The sequence below is a fragment of the Gallus gallus genome, chromosome 4 (assembly GCF_016699485.2).
Source record: "Gallus gallus isolate bGalGal1 chromosome 4, bGalGal1.mat.broiler.GRCg7b, whole genome shotgun sequence".
Lineage (NCBI taxonomy): Eukaryota > Metazoa > Chordata > Aves > Galliformes > Phasianidae > Gallus > Gallus gallus.
Window position 1 is genome coordinate 23,623,119 of NC_052535.1, and position 20,264 is coordinate 23,643,382.

General features: G+C 36.5%; 1 protein-coding gene across 6 annotated transcripts in view; it reads left to right on the plus strand.

Moving 5' to 3' along the window:
- The window catches only part of TLL1 (tolloid like 1), a 136,220-nt gene that overhangs the window by 96,100 nt on the left and 19,856 nt on the right, over positions 1–20,264 (plus strand). For 5 of the 6 annotated variants that reach the window (XM_046939888.1, NM_204703.3, XM_015285274.4 and 2 more), the window contains 7 exons: positions 1,521–1,623; positions 3,403–3,519; positions 4,559–4,704; positions 9,891–10,086; positions 11,852–11,977; positions 14,951–15,111; positions 17,691–17,871. In XM_046939888.1, coding sequence (XP_046795844.1) covers positions 1,521–1,623; positions 3,403–3,519; positions 4,559–4,704; positions 9,891–10,086; positions 11,852–11,977; positions 14,951–15,111; positions 17,691–17,871 — 1,030 coding nt within the window. Of the gene's footprint in view, positions 1–1,520; positions 1,624–2,606; positions 2,735–3,402; positions 3,520–4,558; positions 4,705–9,890; positions 10,087–11,851; positions 11,978–14,950; positions 15,112–17,690; positions 17,872–20,264 lie in introns of those variants that run through there. The other variant, XM_015285275.4, reaches the window with a different exon arrangement.

Here is a 20,264-nt window from a genome sequence, read left to right on the forward strand (position 1 = left end):
CTCTGTTACTTATTGCATCAATGTAGTAAAGGTGAAAGCTGCATGTGAGCTTGGTTTTCCACCCAAACAGAATGTTGCCATCATTTATGCGAATGGGGAAGATACAGTATGGCTTTTAAGATAGTCAGAAGCTTTTCCATTCTCTATGGAAAACTAAAGAGATTTTTGAGACTCAAACTGTATGTGTGTGTACTCTTTTGTTTGATTGTGAATAGTAAGTTAAAGCAAAACCCTTGGTAGTTCAATGCTGAGTCGTGTACTGTTTTGCTATGAAAGGTTGAAATCTCCATTGACATTGTTTGGAGAGGAACTTCAACCTCAACACTCCATTCTCTAGCCTGCACAACCACACCACTGGACTTTATGTTAGCTTTAAATGAGCTTCATCCAATAGCTGTTTTTCTTTAGAATATTTAACAGTCTGAAAATGTTTTGCCTTCCTTGCTTAAAGGACAACTTCATTGTCTTTGGAGAGACGTATGGTGCCTTCCATCAGAAAAAGATGGAAGAAAAGCATCCGGTATGGCTATCTGGGCCCATTATTATGATGCTGTATTTCCTCCCTGCAGCTGGACAAGGGGTAAATTCCTATGCTTCCAGTTGACACGCACAGCTTCTTCATAGGCTGCCATGGAGATATATTTTTGCACTCTGAGGTATTTGCTGCTGTGCGGCAATTCCTGGTTGCTTTATAATAGCAGGTTTCAATTGTGAGCTCCCAGGATCAAAACTAAAAATAGAACCACTTAATGCTCATCAGTGACTAAAGAAGATTTTTATAGTTAGTCTGAAATATTTATTAATGTATACTGAGGAAATGTTCTCAAAGAGGATGTGTTCTTTTTCAAATCTACTTAAATCCAATTAAAGGATATGAATTGGAAATGATTTCATAATACATAGTTTGAATGATTCTTAATCTTCATATTTTAACTTATCCTTGAAATTGTAGAGCATAAAGCTAAGACTGTCCCAGTCAGTTGGAGCCCAGCCTGTACGTAGTATGAACCTATGATCAGACTAAGACCTACTTCCTTGTTAAAAGTGTAACTTTGTGGTGGTTTAAGATGAGTATTTTTAAACCAAATAGGGATAATGTGGTGGTCTACAGTACTCCTGATTTTATGTATTGAAAATATGCCCATTTACAGGCATGCTCAGTAGAATTTGAAGTCCAAGCTCCAAATTTCCAGATAATGCCAAGATCTCTGTATTAAAAGATCTCTGTATTGTAGTTTCATTACAGTCTGAATGAAAAGGGAAAATATGTACCATTTATTTTAATGTTTTTTTTTTTTTAGTGTAACGGTCCACCACCATCAATATAACTTCTTTTAAAGAAAATTTTTAATATTCCCACATACATTTTTACTATAAGAAATAACTGAAGTTAATTAAGTGTCGAAGCAGTTGAGAGGCTGTTAAGCATGACCACTGGCTTCAGACCTGCAGAATGCTGTTGGGATTGTTTTCCACTATGAACCTTATGGTATTTACTGACATGTTCTCCTCTGATTTAGATTGTTTTAAACTTCACCACGATGGACCTGTACAAGAGCAGTCTCTGTTGGTACGACTATATTGAAGTAAGAGATGGCTACTGGAGAAAATCACCTCTGCTTGGTATGCAATTTGTGAATGCTGCACTGACTTACCATACTCGTACAGTTCAGTGGACTTACTGTAATACCCTTGTGAGTTATTTTTAGCTTCCTTGAATGTATATAAACTAAGGTGAGAAAGACACAAACATTTAAATGATCTCAAATACCTTGTTTACATGACAGGTAAAACTACAAAACATGCAACTTTTTGTTTGGCTTATGGGTGTTTTCATAGATGTTTTACAGAAATGTGGAAATAGTACAATGACAGAGCTGCAGAGCATTTGATGGGGAATCCATAAAGCATGTGATGAGCACATGCAAAGTGGGTGTAAACACCCACTGTCAAGTTGTACTTACCAGCTCTGTTCCTATGCTTTTGAAATTATAAATAGGTTACTCTTACATATTCTTTGCTTCTTCAGTGCCAAAGCAGTGAAGAAGGTGCAAAACAATAATGACTTAAATCTTGAGAGTTTAACTAATGTGTGGGAAGCCACAGGTATCTTTTTCTTAATTCAGAGGGTTGGTGGGGCTATTACATGCTCATCATGCTGCCATTAGATCTAAACCTACTGTGTCCACATCTTCTTTGTGGGTTACTCTTGAATTAAAAAAAAAAAGGGGGGAGGGGGGATAGCTATTGATTAATTTCAACTTCAGATAGCATACAATTTATACTGACAGAACACCCAAATCTCAACTTCTACATATTGGGAATTAAAGTCGTGGTCAGAATTCTCCCAAAGGATAAAATACTAATTTTGGATTTGATTTCAGAGATTCTTTAATATATTTTTTTAATGAATATCAGTATATATGATTCTGTAAGCTTTCTTTCATGCTGCCCAAGTGATTTCTGTATATGTTACTGTCTCACCTGTGGGTTGCGTACTAGTCCTTTTCTTTGGACAGTATGACTTAAAATAGCAAAGCCTTTATTTTTAAATTGTCAAAGAAGGATACATTTTCCCCTGTCATAACTGCACCTTTCCTTGTTAGTTCCATAGACTTAGAATAAATAACACTAGTTGAATCCAGAGACTACATTAGACATTCTGTGGACTTCAACAATTGAAACTGGGGGTTTCAGACTGTAAGAAACGTGAGTCTCCAGCTTCTTGAGTCAGGTTTGTTGTTGTTTTTAGAATTAAGACTAAAATATTTGTTTGCATCTTCAAAACCACAATTTAAAAACAACTGTAGAAGGATAAAATGGGCGTAGATACAGAGGAAAGAATTTTAATGGTAGTGCCTTTTTATTTATTTATTTATTTATTAATCTTAAAAAGAAAAGAGGAAACAATAAATACCAAACAGTAATTACCCTTGCTCTATCACCTAGATAAATGGAGATTTCACCTACCTAGGCTGAAATAAGAGGATAACACCGTCCAGAGTCATTTGGATTTTAGTTTTTAAATCTCTTGGCTCTTAGACACGATGAGCAGTATTACTGTGACCTGGATGTTACACTCTTTAAGATTAGAATGTACTCTGCCCTTCCAAAATACCAGGGTCTGTGTACATACAAACAGTCTATAACAATCATTTTTCAACTTAAGTCCCCCAAGTTTTTTTTTACTTTGACTTGTTAGCCTGACAGCAATGAAACACTTCATAACAAAATCTTTGTGTACTTAGGTCCTAATCGGCAGAAACACGTGTGCTCGGCCATAAGCGTGTGAATAGTTCCACTGAGCTGGTTACGTTACTCATGTCTATAATGTTAAACACGTGTAAAAGTTTGCAGCATTTGAGGCAGCAGAAAATGCAGTTACTGGTTGCATGTTTTTAGGCAGGTTTTGTGGTGACAAACTGCCAGAAGTCCTCGCGTCCTCTGACAGCAGGATGTGGATTGAGTTCCGTAGCAGCAGCAACTGGGTTGGAAAAGGCTTTGCAGCAGTTTATGAAGGTGGGTGTCTGACAGCACTAAAAAATGACCTGCTTCTGGAGAAAAAATATTGGCCAGGTGCCTTTGGAAAAAAGTAAATATATGTATATTTACACATATACTTACACATATATAGTCAGAAATAGTACTATCAAATATGGTATTTTATTACTAGAAGGGAGTAGAATATGCCATATTAGTAGATAAGACATTTTGAAACATCCTGGGATCAGATTTCAGATGACCTCTTTTCCAGGGACATCACTGATATTTTTTGTAATATTTTTTGTCTGTTCTTAACTACATATTCATGTTCTTGTGCTCAGTGTGTGGAAATAATTATTTGAGTACTTTCTGTTCATTCTTCAGAAAATCTGACTAAAGTTTTCCATATGCTTGGGGATAACTTAATAAAGAGGTACTCCCACACACTGAGTGTATTATGAAGTCTGCATTCACCTGTTTAAAATAGAGCCTATTTTCTTAAATATTGAATCCATGGTAGTAAATCCTAGGATTAAATTTCTATGTACAACTCTCCATGTGGCTGTTAGAATGGATCCTGAGAAAGTGCGTTTACTTTTCATACAAATATTTGTTATTAATATGAACTATTTCTTCAAATTTAGTATAAACATGTAGTGATAATCTGTAGGCCAAAATGTTTGGACTATTATAAAATTTAAGGTTTCTGTTTTATTTTTCTCTTTCTAAAGGTTAGTAAATGCTAATGGAGAAGGTATATTAAATATATTTTAAATGTGAACAAAAAGTAAGCATTATTTTAACCATTTAATTATATTCTGTAAAATATATAGGTTCAGATTACCAGTGATTTCAAAGTCTTCTTCAACATTTAGCACTACTAGAAATGGTGATCTACAGCATTTGCTAACTGAACTATGTATTGCAAACTAAATGTTAATAATTTGTCCTTGCTGGATTTATAAGTATTTTCTTCTCATTAGTTTTAAAAAAGAAGAGGGATGTAAAAATGTCAGTTTGGGTGTGGGGGACTGTAAATGTCATTATTGACTTTGAATTTCATGCTTTTTACCAGCGATCTGTGGAGGTGAAATCCACAAAAATGAAGGCCAGATCCAGTCTCCCAATTACCCTGATGACTACAGACCAATGAAGGAATGCGTGTGGAAAATAACAGTGTCTGAAAACTACAATGTAGGATTAACCTTTCAAGCATTTGAGGTAAACTGATTTAACCTAACTCAGAAAACGATCTAGTTGGATAAATGGCAGTGACGTTAAAGTGAAATCCTTTTAAACCTGCGAGGGAATTTATGAATTCTCTATGACAAATAACATCCAGAATCCAATTCAGCTCTCCATGACATCTTCCTTTTTTTGCAGAAATTTTCAAGAAGATTAAAGGTCTTTATATTATCTATGCTATTTGAGTTGGAATGTTTCAAGTGCTGGCAATTGTTGCGGTTTAACAAATACATAATCCAGTTCAGCAAGTCTGCTTTAATATCCTGTTAAATAACAGGGATTTTGTATCTTTGCTGAATCTTATCTTTAAAAAAGAAATCTCAAAAGAAAACATTGCAATGTCTGGTTTCTGTTTAAAAAAAAAGCAAAAAAAGCAAAATATTACATAAAAAATATGTAAGTCTACTTAGGTTCAGTTTACAAATGTATAGGGGAAGAAAACAAATCTGTGGTGAGTCATATCTGTGTGCCTGTATAATACATCTTTCCATGTAAACATTGCTAAACGGTAGTAAAAAATAAGAACAAAAAAGAAAACATTCATGCATTTAAAAAAATATATGTGTACATATACACTGTTTTGAAGTTTGTAGGTAAATTCAGTAATATTATTGTGGTCTGGTCTAGTGCAGGCAAGTTGAGCTCTTCCTCCCCAAAGAACCTTTCAAATACAGTGCACAGTTCTTCCTTATGCTTGTATGGAACTTGCTGTATTCCTGTTTGTATTTGTTGCTCCTTGTCCTGTCACTATACACCACCAAAAAGAGTCTGGCCTCATTCACTCGACTTTCTTTTAAGCGCTAACCTTATGTAGTTTACTGACAAATATGGAGCCTTACTAGTCTGACCTTGTTGCTCAGAATTTTTTATTGTAACCGTGAGAGAAATGACACTGTCTAGGAGGTTTCTGAAGCATGACCTCCATGCAGATGCTTAGAGTTGACCTATGTGCATATTGCATTATTGCTTGCACTGACTGTAGTTCAATTTCATCTGTACAGGGAAAATGAGCACCATTTTAATAGTGATTAAGGCTGCAGTAAGATCTGTTACACTGCAGTTCTCCTGCAGACTTTAGAATTATGGCACTCTCTAGAGGTGAGTCACGGACTGACTCCTCCTAAGAAGAAAGAAATTGGGCAGTATAGTTGGGTGGTAGTCTCAGTCAAAAGGGAGTTAACACCTCTGCTAGATGTGTTTTGAAGTGTGTCCCAAGTAAGGACTTGAAAGGCACACACTTTTCTGCCATGTGAATCCAGAGTGGCGAGATGCCCTTGAGCACCAAATGAGGAGCTCCAAAAGGGCACAGAAGTTCTTTTACATATGTCTTTGCTGTGTTTCTTACTGGCTGTTCCACAAGGCTGCCTGCAAAGAATTGGAGTTGTTTTGGTAAATGGAGTGAAGTGCCCTGCCTAGACATTCATTGTCAGAGCTGATTTTCATTTCAGGTCCAAGCGCGGGAACGTAGGTGTTCTCTGTTTTGGTACTAAGTCCCTCTCTGGACTGAATCCTTGGTGAGCTGCCCAGTAAAACATAAAGCTGTTTGAAAATCGCAGTTCTTTGTGCCAGCTTAAATCAAAAAAAGTAAATGTCAGGCCAAAGAGTTATTGCAGTGTGTTTATGAGAAAATTACTTCTCTGTCCTTTGAAAGGTACACTTAAGTATGAGGAATTCTCATTATCCATATGTAATGCTAGAAAAAATAACTGTATAAATAACCTCCACTCTGAAATGAAAGCATTGGGGAAACTGAGAATTTCAAACTGCATCAGTGAGTCATCCTGTTTTGCCTGCTGTGGGCAATGCGTTTTCCACGAAGTGTGGGATTACCTCCTCTTTCTTGGCTGCCTGGGGGGGAGCTCCACTTTCCGGTACCTGTATGATACCAGAGATGTGAGGTCTGGTAACTCCATTTTTATTTTTATTTTTTTGCTTTTCATTGTTATAGGGCCCTTTATTATATTGTTCTCTGAAAACAAGCAGTCGTTGTGTTTATCTTTTTAAAGGACTTGTGTTGACAAACACCGACAACGTAAGACAATCCAGAAGGTTTGTAGGGCTGAACCATATTAAACTACTTTGTGTGAGTGACCCTGTTAAAATCCATGCAGATAATGTTCATTTCAATTACTTTTACAGGAATAAAACACATCTAATCTCTTGAAGGAGTGATGTTGAAAGTTCCACTAGACATACATCCCACCTTCCCATTACCTGAGTCAGATACATATACCTGAACTGGAGTTCGACTGTATCAACAAAAAAAATAATAAGGAAAAAAATGTATCTTCTGATAATTTTTTTTTGTTATTGTGGGGTTTTCTTGTTCTTATTTTTCTTTTTTTTTTTTTTTTTCAAAGCTGGAATGATGTGAAAGAAATTTTTTTTCCTCATGAGAATAGGTGTTGAGAAGTTACCTAGCTTTCCATTTAATCAGGAGATTTCTCATTGTTTTCTTGTGCTTATGGGCCTGACTTAGGAATTTTTCTGTCATTTTTTTTCGACGTAATTCACTAATGCCGTTCAAATTCTGGGTTTCTTCCAAATCCTTCAGATCCAATGGTACCTTTCGTTCTCTTAAAAGAACTGCATTTTTCTATTAAAACCTGTTTGTTTTTGCTTTTTTCTTGCTAACATTTTGCGTGTTTTTTTCTCATCCACATGAAATTTTAAACTTGTGAAATGTTATTGTAAAGCATGAGGTTTGCACAGGTAAAAGCTACCTTTACTTACCAGCCTTAAAAACACTTATTGCTTCTCAGAAACACTATTGTTATCTTTTAATTTATATATAGCTATAGCTATTTAATCCTTTAATGTATTAAGATTAATAATAATGGCAGCACTTGAAGTAGTAGTACTCTAAAAATAGATTATTATGCTAGAATGGCCACCACTTTGAATTGCTTTATTAGAAATCAGTAACACTCTGTAAGTTGGTTGATTTTTGCACTCTTTGAAAGCTTAGCAACTTGCTGTTATACAAAATGGAATTTTAGCATTTTTCTTTTGCCAAAAATAAGGAGTGATTCTCAGAAAAAAAAAACAAAAACAGAAGCCCTAGCGTTTTACCTCAGTAGGAGTTTGGTACATGTAACTCAGAGCTACACATGGCCTTTAAAAATAATAATTTCCATACTGCCCATAGAACATGGGAAACATGGAAAAAAAACAGATGTTAATTAAAAGTTTGAGTCGTGTAAAGACCACAGACATGTGGGGGAAAATACACAATTCCTTCTTTGATTTTAATGGGCTTTGTGCCAGGTCACTTCTTTCTACATCAGAGTGCAATATGGGTTGGTTTTTTTGTTGTTGTTGTTTTGGTGGGTTTTTTTTGGAAATTATAAGGCAAGTTGGATATGATGTCATGCATTTATTATTAATGAAAATTTGCAATCTGTATTACAGCGTCAAAGACTTACCAGTGCTCAGGTAGACACATGTCTGACCACATTAGTTGCAAAAGCTCAGCTGCCACTGAAGTCAGTAAGTCAGTCCACCCTAAATCTCTGGGACTTTTCTCATTTCTCTAATTCTGGCTCAAAGTAACTCCTGAGTAAATAACTGAAAAATTACAGCAAATGGTAATATGGTTTGTGCCAGAGAAATGAGTGGGAGAAAATTACTTGAAGAATTGGAAAGCTGGAAAGAAGACAGAGAAATTTTGTGTGTAAGAGCCATATTTTGATGACATTAAAATGAAATAAAATCAAACAACCCCTCCTCCTAGATTTCCCTCTTACATAAAGGAAGCAGAATTCCTAATGTGCTAAATGAAAGCTCCTTAGTCTGTGGTGGTTACTGAGCTTAGAGGTAGTCATAATGCTCAGCCAGAGCAGAGTGGCACCAACTACTGGTACTGAATGTGCAGCTACTGTTTAAGTAAAGATTTGTCAGACTATTAGATGTGGATTTTTCTGGGCTTGGTATGAATTGATTGTTGTCCTTTTAACAGAGCTGAGATGTGTTGAATTGAATCTGAGGCTTTTCCAACCCCTTCTCCCTAACTGTCTTCTCTATGCCCCAGACATATTCCATGATTCAGCCACTTGGTTGAACAATTGTTTCCATAGAGGATTTAGTTTTGAGTACTTGGATTTAGGTAATGCTTTCGTAGCTGAGGTGCTATATTAATTGAGTAACCTGAAGTAAATGACCCAGATCAAGAGGATTTTCAGTTCTGTTGGGAAAGATATTCTGTCATAAATACAGGCATAATTATTATCTAGGCTTCAGGTAGGATCCCATTCAGTCTGCTTTAGCTTTCTCTGTTGCAAAAATTCTTCTGATTGACTCTGAAAATACTATTATATAATGAACTTAAGACTTACCCAGGTAGAAATGCAAATGTGGCCACTGGCATGCTAGTTTGTGCTTGGCTATCCTCTGGCAGGTTGTTTAAATGAGAGGTACATTTTCAGTTGTTCTTGTTTCAGTACTTTGCTCTGACAGTATGAAAGAGATTAACTTTTTGACTCTGGAATTAAGACAGAGTCACCTGAAATCAGGAATCATGCAACAGAAACCAAGTTCTTTGGCTGCAGAAAAATAACAATGGTATTTTTTGTCATCAGTTCTATTGGCTGGTAAATAGCTGATAATTTTAAAAGTGTGTTTGGGTCTAATTGTACAAATGCTTCAGACTCTTCATTCACTGTGATTTTTTTTTTCAACTGCCCTGCAGCATCTTTGGGTACAAATGCAAAATTTTGCACTGTGTTTGCAATAAAGGAAGAAAATAAAATATTGATCTCCATCTGAAGTCGAGCAGTGTCTATGGCAGTGTCTTTAGGCAATGTCTAAAAATCTTTTCATATTAATAAAAATGAGCTTTATAACATTTCAAAACCAACTGATATTTCTGACCTGTTTAGTCATTGAATCATTAATTTTGTAAATATGCATGTACATGAGAGAAGAATTTACTTGAAATCAGAGCAACAGGAATTTGGCAGAACATTGGGAAGCTTAGAGATGAGTTTGTCTCTCCTACTTACTTGTCTCATTTAGATTGTTGTAACAATCTCAAGTTTATCACCCTCCTAGTGTTTGAATCCCAAAATATTTTATAAAATTTTCTATTCTATTATGTGACTGATATTTTATATTTATGGTCAAGTTGAACTAAATCCCTTCAAAAATTATTTTTTTTTTTACAGATTGAAAGACATGACAATTGTGCATATGACTACTTGGAAATTCGAGATGGAATGAATGAAAACAGCCCTTTGATTGGTCACTTCTGTGGCTATGACAAGCCAGAAGACATTAGATCTACCTCTAATACTCTGTGGATGAAGTTTGTTTCTGATGGAACAGTTAACAAAGCAGGATTTGCAGCTAACTTTTTTAAAGGTAAATGTTAAAGCTTATTTTCAGACCTGTGAACTTCTTACCGTTTGCCTGTCCAAAGAAGGGCAGCGAAGCTGGTGAAGTACCTGGAGCACAAGTCTTATGGGGAGCAGCTGAGGTAACTGGGATTGTTCAGTCTGGAGAAGAGGAGGCTCAGTGAAGACCTTATTGCTTTCCATAAGGAGATTGTGGAGAGAGGTGAAGGTCAGCCTTTTCTCGCAGACAACAGTGATAGGGTGAGAGATAATGGCTCAAGTTGCTCCAGGGGCGGATCAGGTTGGATATTAGGAAAAATTTCTTCTCAGGAGGGTGGTGAGACATTGGCACAGGCTGCACAAGGAGGTGGTGGACTGTTCCTGGAGGTGTTGAAGAATCATGGAGATGTGGCACTGAGGAACGTGACAAGTAGAAATGGTGGGAATGGGTTGGGATTGGGCTGGATGATCTTAGAGGTCTTTCCAGTCATAATTATTCTATGATTCTGTGTTTTATACTTGTACAAAAAAAAAATTACAATAGGATTCAAAAAAAATTTTTTGAACCTGTTTTTGCTTAAAACAGGTCTGTAATGTCTTTTTTTTTAACCCGGACATGCAATTTTTATCCAACAAAACTGCAAAATATGTCCAAAGAATGAAGATACATATTCAGTCCAACTATCTACTCTCTTCAAATTAAAAAAATCAACTTGATTTGGAAGCACCTTGAAACATATCTATTCTTGCAAAATACATTCCTTGGGCTAATTGTATTATCAAATATAAAGTTAAATAATACAATCATAATAGAGATGACTGGGTCTTTTCTACTAAAATTGTTTTCTTTGAATCAACATCTTTCTTCTGGCTATTCTGCTGCATTAGGCTGCATTATCCACTTATCATCAACAAGGTGAAAAAAAAGCTCAGAAGCCATGGAGTGACCAGTGGCCTCAGTGTCTGCCTCTAGTTTGTGGAGTTCCTGCTCTGTGCTTCCTCAGGCACAGTGAAAAGCAGCTACTGGGCCATGCTAGCCCCTAAAATTCAAGTCACGTCACAAGGAAAGACTTTTTGCTCCCTTGCAAAGCCACAAGCTGGGGATTTTCTTACTCCATTATTTTTCACTCTCGACAATTAAAACTTTGAAGACATAAGGGTGGGAGCTCTGTTTTACTCTTCAGGACTTACTTGTCTCGAGATTGTAAGGAAATAATATTTCATCATCTGAGGAATATTATAAAAATGAACCTCCTGGGTATACTTCACAGCTATTACAGAAAATATACTGTTCCCTTCCCTCCCCCGCCTTGATGTATCTTGTTCACTTTAATATCAATAGAATGAAAACCTGGGATTTGAGGATTCTGTTAATCTGTTTTTGAGTATGAATTCAGGATAATGCACAAATTGATTCTGTGGGAGATAAAGTGCCCTTCAAGTGACCCTGCTGTGGATTTTCAATCTTTCTTTCAATACTTTATACAACCTTTAGATTAATGCTGCCTAAATTATTGTATGTTGCCAACAAAGTGCTTATAAATTAGATCTGCAGCTGTCAGTAGATACTGTAAAAAAGCAAAGCAAAACAAACCCACAAATATACACATTCTTATTTTCTCCATTACAGGTCTCCTTAGTTTTTGAAAGTGCTCTAGTCAGCATCCATGGTGTGTTTTGTAGCACAACTTATAATGGCATATATACAGCTTTCAGGGTTAATATTGATCCATCACTTACAGCTGAGAAAGGTCGTTATTTAACATGTTTTTCATTCTTCTCTGTCTTGGCAGAGGAAGATGAATGTGCCAAACCTGACAATGGTGGCTGTGAGCAGCGCTGTGTTAACACTTTGGGCAGTTACCAGTGCGCCTGCGATCCTGGCTATGAACTTGGTCCTGACAAAAAGAGCTGTGAAGGTAAAGTGTGTTGCTATGCTCTCAGGTCTCAAAGCTCCAGGCTTTGATCATTCGCCTTTCTTATGCTCTCTCTTAGCAATGTAAGGTCTGTGGGGCAAGCCTGGAAAACCAGGACTGCCTTGAAAGCAGTGGTGCTGGGGCTATATCTCTCCATAGCAGTCATCTTTTGTTGGATGGCTGTCATTACCTTAACGTTTCAGGTTTTCCTGGTAGTTGATTGGAAACACTGCAAATAACTTCATACTTTCCCCAACTTCACATTATATTACTCATCCTCATTAAATCAGTCTCCCTTTGTGTGCAAAGAGAATTATCAGCAGAGCAGTGTGCTGCTGTCAGGAACTTGAACGATCCCCCTGACTGCCTCTGACAGCAGTAGATCCTTTATTCTAGCGGGATCCTTTATTCCAGCGCAAAACTCAGAGAAATCCTCACCACTGCCAGTCTGATCATTGACTTTTCTGGCATGATCCTGAAACTCAGAGAAATCTTCCCTAATCCTAGTCAGATTTTGAGCTTTTATTGCTGGAAAAAAATTCTGCATTTCAGGATGAGTGAAATTTGCTCAGATAATCATTTGGAGAAATAAAAACCTGATAAATTGAAGTTTGTGTGAACATAGGATTGAACTGAGATTAGCTTTTGCTTCTTATACATTTTTCATATGAAGGGAAAGAAGCAAAAGCTGTTGATCATTACATTACAATTATTATTTGGATTTTTATTCTTAAACACAAATACATTCAGGGATAGCATGAGTTGTACTTATCTAAGTTCATCTGTTTGTGTTTCAGGGGTGAATAGATTTTGAAAATTGAAGTGCTCTGTGTTATCATTTCCTTCAGATACGATTCACTGCTCTCTATTTATTTTCCAATTCCCTGGCTTTCACTCATGATTTGTCACAATCTGGGGTAGTTTTGCCTGGATTCTTTGCATTTATTTATTGTTCTGCTTTTGATTCTGTGAGTGTTGATTGTTTTTTGTGTCTGAGGTAGAGATAGACTTTGACTATAGGCATATTAGTCTGAAGGTGTCATTGAGCTGATGATTTTTTTTTTTCCCCCCTCCTTAAATTTAATAGTGAGCATATGGGAAAAATAAGTCATTACAGAAGGTCTGGTGTACTGAAATGTCTGCATATTAGTCAGCATGCAGAAAATAAGGTTAATCTAGCAGAGGCATGAAGACAGAGGTAGGCCCTTTGATCATCAGTCCAAATTTATGAAAGGAATTTGGCTTAGTCTGTCTAATGATCTGAGTCCAAATACTAGGGAAGATTACCCATCTTTCAGAAAACTCTTCCTTCTTCCTCCTATAAAGAGAGAAGCAATAATTCCTCAGGATACAAACAAGAAAGCAGCTCAGGAAGATGGAAGAATCATGCTAAATAGTGCAGTGTAGCATGGAGCAAAACCCCCAAGCTATCCCTAGAAGTGTAAATGCATTTGTTCCACATGATGTATTACTTACCATCTGTAGATGCTCACTGGGATTACTGAATTAAAGCCACTATGTTGTCACAGTCAGCATTACATCCTAGAGTACAGTTTGGCAATTTGAAGGGTGCCTCAGCTGTTTTAATTCACATATCATGCCAGAGTAGAAGCCTCCAACTCAAACTCTGCCCAATGCTTCACTGCAGCGTTGACATGCCCAGAAAATTGCTTCATGCTGTTTAATCCAAATCTCTCCTGCTGGCAGCATATTGGAGGGCTTTAAGAGTTTTTCAGTACCTTTATATTTCCCACCACTGCCTCAAGGAACAATACAGTGATACCGAAAAACAGAAACTGAAAAGCCAGTAATCTGATGTACTCTTTCCGCAGACTGGATGATTTTGGGAGCAGATATGCTGTCTAATTGCAGTCTTGAAACCTGTGCCAGGTCTATTTTGACACACTGTGTTGTGACCTATGGTCTTAGCTCCCCCAACCTCAGCTAGATTATGTTTAAAGGTACAACAGTAAGTCTTCTGCATGGGAAATGAGATGTCAGCAGGAAGTCTGGGTTCCCTACGTGTGTTCTAACACAGAAACTGAAGAGTTCTCCCGGGCATGTTAGTGTTGATGGAGTGTGTGCGGCCATCAGCTACATGGCAGGTGTTGGTTTTCAGTATGTTCAAGAAAGTACTGAGAATTAGCACACAGCAGTTGAAAGAAGGAAGAACTCCTGCCCAGCAGCTCCTCAGAAAGTTTGTGCATGGTTTTCAATGCTTTCATGGTGCCATGATGGTACGAATGGAACAGAATGTGGTTGAGAACCCCTGTGAATCCCATTACATTATTTTCAACATTTTTTGCTCAGATGGAAAAGATTGATGTGTTTATCTTTTGCCATCTGAACTGCATTCACACATGCTGTACAGTATTGTTCTGTTGTATAGGGATTACTAATTTACAATTACATTCCAAATAGATATTTTCCGTGTTATTTGAACACCTGTACTTCAGCAAACGTAATTATATTTGAACAGTACATGATTGCTGTCCTAAAGAAATGACCATGCCTTGTAGGTTATCGGGAGGCATATATATGAGCTGAAACAGGTAGAGCAGATTCTGGATCAGTAATCAGTAAAAGAAGCCAGGGCAACGTGAACTGCATCTTGAGTAGTCTGTCTGTCTGAAAAGGGTGATCAAGGTCCTGAGGAGAGAAGTCAGGTCAGACTTGCATGGGAAAGGCTGTGAGAGAATAACCAGAGTCTCTTGAGGGAAGGGAAAAGAATGAATATGATAAAGCCATGTGTAGTCTTGAAACTTATCTCTGTCCACAAACCTGCAAGCTGTTCAAGATAGGGGCTGTCTCTTTCTCTTTGTTTGCACCAAGCATGATAAAACAAGATTCTGATTAGTCTGTCTGGGCATTACAGCAGTGTAAGTAAAGAGATGACTGAATCTGCTCAGTGTGCTTCTGTTTATAGTAAAACACAGTTTCATTCCAGAAATGATGCTCTCCCTTTTCATTTTCCAGCTGCTTGCGGAGGACTTCTGACAAAGCTAAATGGGACTATAACCACACCAGGGTGGCCCAAAGAATATCCTCCAAACAAAAACTGTGTGTGGCAGGTGGTTGCCCCAACGCAGTACCGAATTTCAATGAAGTTTGAGTTTTTTGAGTTAGAAGGCAATGAAGTGAGTAACTGTGAACAAAAAGCTGCACAATCTGTTATACACTAAGCAGTTTAATGAGCGTTCAGAAATAGATATTGCCTTATAAAACCCTCACTTAACTGTTCATACACTGACAATAACCATAGTTATTCTTGGTTTTTTTTCTGGGACTGTTTCTGGGTTCTTTCAAAACAAACATAGAGAGAATATCTTTCTTTTACATATCAACTGAATGTATATGTATTATAAGAAATTTAGAAGAAATGTTCTCTGCTGAGTCTCAGCTGACTTTTTTTTTAATCAACAAAGTAAAACAGAACAAATGTCTGAGACGTGTTGGAAAGAATTCAAGACAAGAAAATCTGGAGGAACCAAATCATCTTTACGGACTATGACTACAAAGAATACACATAAGGTTTGGTTAGCGACAGAGCCAGGGAACATTTAAATCATTTACAAGCCTCTCAAGGGTGAATGTTTTACAAGGAACAGTACTCGTAATAAGGCACAATGGAGTAACAACGCTGTGTGAAGAATGGCATTTTTCTCCAAGTGAAACTGGTTTGGGTCTACTTAGTAGATGTACTTTGAAAAAATAACAGCGCAACTGCAATGCTTCTGCCCAAGGCTCTGTTAGGAGCAAGTCACATGCCAGCTTCCACCACTGGGCTGGACTCTCTCCAAGCGTCTTGTCAGTGCAGACCAGGAGCATGTAGTGCTCGTTGGAGGTGGCGCCCACCAAGCAGGGAAGCACAGAGTCCCTAAATCCTTTCTCATCCCAGGGGAAAGGGACAGAGCAGAGATCACTGTGTGGTAAGCGCTGCTCCCTCCAGCTTCAGGCAAAACAGTGGGCATGTTGCAGGACTTACTGGGTACCTGGAGGTATGGGCTTCACATCAGTGTTTCAACTCAGCTTCCCAGGCTTGGGTCTGTAAGACCATCAAATTCCCTTGCTACACTCATACATTTTTTTTCTGCAATCTCTTGGTACTTAAGCCAGATTTACAAGCAAGGTGCATGAGGTTTTATCTGTTTTCTAAGATTATGCAGGACATGCAAACTCTGCAGATATGAAAAATACATAAATAGATGTTTTTCAATGTTCATAGCTTCGTTTTGACCCTCTCCAGTGGTACTAAATTGACTTCAGCTTTATATTGTTAACTAGCAGTACGTTTATCTGTGAAGATCAGAAGAAACATACGTAGTACATGGGACATCCACGTTTTCTGAGTGCAGACCTAATGTCTGCCTGTATACACATAGCAAATGCTTTAATTTTGTTGTTTTAGGAGCTCCACAAAGTACCAATATTAAAATTCTAAGTTTTTGCATTACATTTTTCAATTTTAATTTTGCAATTGTTTTTTAATTTTATTTGTGTTTTATATAGGGCAGTAAAAAGGAAGTAAGACCAATCTCAAATTACATTGCATTTTTAATCTAAACCTATAAGAGCATCAAAGTTCATCACTGGTATACTGTTGAAATTATAGACATTGTGAATTACATTTGAAAGTGGTAGGCATTATTATTATTTATCTTACAACTAATATAAATCAAGTTTGATATATCTTTGTTCTTTGTGTTGTATAAATATGATTTCAGCATTTCTTTTATGACTATAAATTGTGATTTGTCAGATACAACATATATTTAATGGACAGTCTAAGCTTGGTATGAATCCTGGCCACTGTTTTCTCTTAAGCTATTAATTGGAGGCAGCTGGGACGTTTTTGATTAAATGATTGATAGTTGAGCCTTAGAAGCTTAGAAGAAGCTTAGAAGTTTTTCAGTGGAAGGCTTTATGTTCAAAGGATTATGCATTGAATGTATTATCATGAGTAGAAGGCCTTGCAAAAGGCTTTTTATAACATTATTGTATCTTACTTTATTTTTACCCATTCAGGGAAAACCACACACATAAGCCCTCTGAATTATAGCTATGCTACCCTTAAAGGAAGATTTGTAGAGTTAATAGTGCAGATTTATATATTCATGAGTAAATGAATATCACGGAATCATAGAAATGTTTGAGTTGGAGGAGACCATTAAAGGTCATCTAGTCTAACTCCTCTGCAAAGAACAGGGACATCTACAGCTAGGTCAGTATGCTTATAGTAAAATGTTGAGATAAAAACCTCTCTTGTATGATTCTAAGCAAATAGGTTTTTTTAATTTCTGAGGAGCAAACTGTTGAATGTTTGTAGGTTTTGCATACTTGGCTTATTATGTAAAAGTAGTTGTAAATTTATAGGGTGAACATTTCTAGATTTTGTTCTAATACCTATATTTTTACTTTTTAGATTTAATTGATATTATAAGCATTTTAAAATTGAAATACCTAACAGAGATTGTGAAAAATAATAGAATTTTGAATATAAATGTATGACATCTGTCTTACTGACTTTAAGTATGCTCATGTAAAATCAGTGAACAACTGTAAGCATTTACAAATGTTTTCAGATTCAGGAAAATGTGGAATGATATTTTAATGTATTACTGAGTGGTACATAGTATTTGAAGTTCTTGCATTTGTAAATAATTACATGCTTTTCCTTTGGTTAGCTAAAAAAAAATAAAGATCTCTCTTTTGCCAGGTGTGCAAATACGATTATGTGGAGATTCGCAGTGGCCTTTCTTCTGATTCTAAACTACATGGTAAATTCTGTGGTACGGAAGTGCCTGAAGTTATCACCTCACAGTACAACAACATGCGAATTGAGTTCAGGTCTGACAATACCGTGTCAAAAAAAGGCTTCAAGGCACACTTCTTTTCAGGTACAGAAAATCACTCTTGTGTACCGGTGAGAGCCTCTGAGCACACACTGCCTGGGTGGAATGAATTCTGCATTTTGGTGTGAAAGTGAGCTGCCCTTCCCACGTAATTTTCACTGCAGTTTTAATTTTGTTTTATTTGCAAAAGTATAATCCACTTTTCTTTCTTAAAATACAGTTCTGGATTGTAACATCTGCATATGGTAGAAAATATGTAGAATGCACGTTCATACATTTACATTACAAAGGAGTTTTAAAAAAGCTTTGTAAGATAAGAAGAAGAAAGGAAATCTAATGAGTATTCCTAAATTTCTGTTAGATTTCTTTTCTCCCAAGTTCCGTTGCGAAGTTTTTTCCAAATCCCACTTCTAATGTGATATGAATTACATGCTGTGCACTCTTGCCTTTTTTCCACTCAGGTCTCTTAATATATTACACTAGTTATAAAATTACTACCTTGTGATAGAACATTTGCTTAGCATTATGGGTTCTTTCTTGCCAAACTTTGCACTTCTTAATGTACTGCAGAAAAGCAGATCTTCATATTTTCCAAAAATTTGTCTATCTTTATTGGACTGTAATTTCTCTGTAGCAGATCTGAGCTGTCAGTTTATCTTGCAGAAGGACATGTACTGTTGAATGAAGTTATTTAGACATAAGCGAAGCTCAAGATCTGTGGACAGATTTGCACAACAGAGGTCTTTGCAATTACCTGCTGAGACTAGATTACGATAATCGGGCTATGGCAGAGTAACAATTTGTGTTAGTAGTGTCATTTTGCATCATGCTTTTCTTGTTCACACGTATGCATAGGTATGTTATGTGATGTAAAACAAAATAACAAAACAGTTCCCTCTCTGAAAACTCTGGAGGCAATCCAGAAGCATCTGGGATTTGCATTTGGCTGCTTTTTTTTTTTCCTGTAGCTCTTGAAAATCTGAATCCGAAAAATCGTGATTATTTTTAGCATGTAACAAAATGTGTTACCAGTCACCATTATTAGGGTTTGTTCACTAAAATGCTTTAGCAAAGCTGTCATGTAAGTGGTATTGCACTGGCTAGCTCTAATAATCTGGACTATGACAAAGTAAGGTAAAGTGAATCAGCATGCCATGTGAGTGATAGGGAATTTAAGGAATGGAAAGTGGGGAAAGTAACTGTCAAAAAAGACAACAAAACTTCCAGTGTTTTCCCATTATGACTTTGATGATGATGATGATGATGATTAAAGCAATAATGCAGAATGGAAAAAAATGGATTTTCTCTCATATGAAGAAATTAGCTTTTCAGAATATAATTTTATCCTAGCCATCACATTTCTGTAGTCACAGTCATTCAGATCTGTCTTTACATGTAGTATTACCTTTTATGTAGTTTTAAAATGATACTTCGCATTAACAAGAGACTACCAAGGTTTGCTCAGTATTTGTAGTTAATACATGTGTGCATTAATAATGCACACAGCAGAGCTTCCTCATGGAAGCTTTTACACAGCTAGTCAATTCAGGGAGAAGTAGGAGTGCCGACAGGCATTGTTACTTATTGCTACTTCTTGCAATAAATATTTTTGCAGTTAAATGTTGCTGTTCCAGTTCTAAAAATAGCCAGCAAAGTAACTTTGTTACATAGTTCAGAACCTATAAAGCTATGACAGATAAGCTTGGCAATTATAGCTCTGAAATTTGTAAGCATTGCAGTTCAGGAATTTTAGTTTGTGGCTGTGCTGAACATGACATGCAAATTCACTTAAATTTCTGTTTTCACTGTTTTTTGGTGGTTTTCTTTTCTTTAATTGCTTTTTAAGCTTTTATTATTGTTTATCTAATTAATGTTATGAATGTGTTCTAGAAAGAACTCAGATAACTGCTGTATGTTTGGGAAGGACTGGGCTGTAATTCATGCAATTCAAAGCATCATGCTGTAATCCTTCAGAACTATTTCCATTGTCTCTTTCAGTTTTGAATGAAATACTAATTTTTTGTCCCTGGGTGAAAACAGTCTTTTCTTACTAATCTAAAAATGATAAGTTTTAAATGTTTCCACTGATCACCAGAATAAATCCATTAGCCAGGGCTAAGTCTGAACTAATGTGTTGTTTGTTTGTTTGTTTGTTTAAATGAATAGAAATATGTGCTGGGATAGTGTATATCTAATTCTCTTCAAAGAAACATAGTCTCATGTAAATAGTCTTTGAGTCTGTAAGTATATGAGTGTGCTGAATGCTTCACAATGCATTTCTGCTGCAATCTCTGCTTTCGTTTCCCAAGTTCAACCACTCTGTATTTTCTTTTTATTCTTCCTCAATTTTTCTGGTTATCGCTTCTAGAAGATTCTATTCTTATATGGTACCTGGCTTTCCTCTTTTGACAGTATTTCTTGATCAAAACAGAAACTTT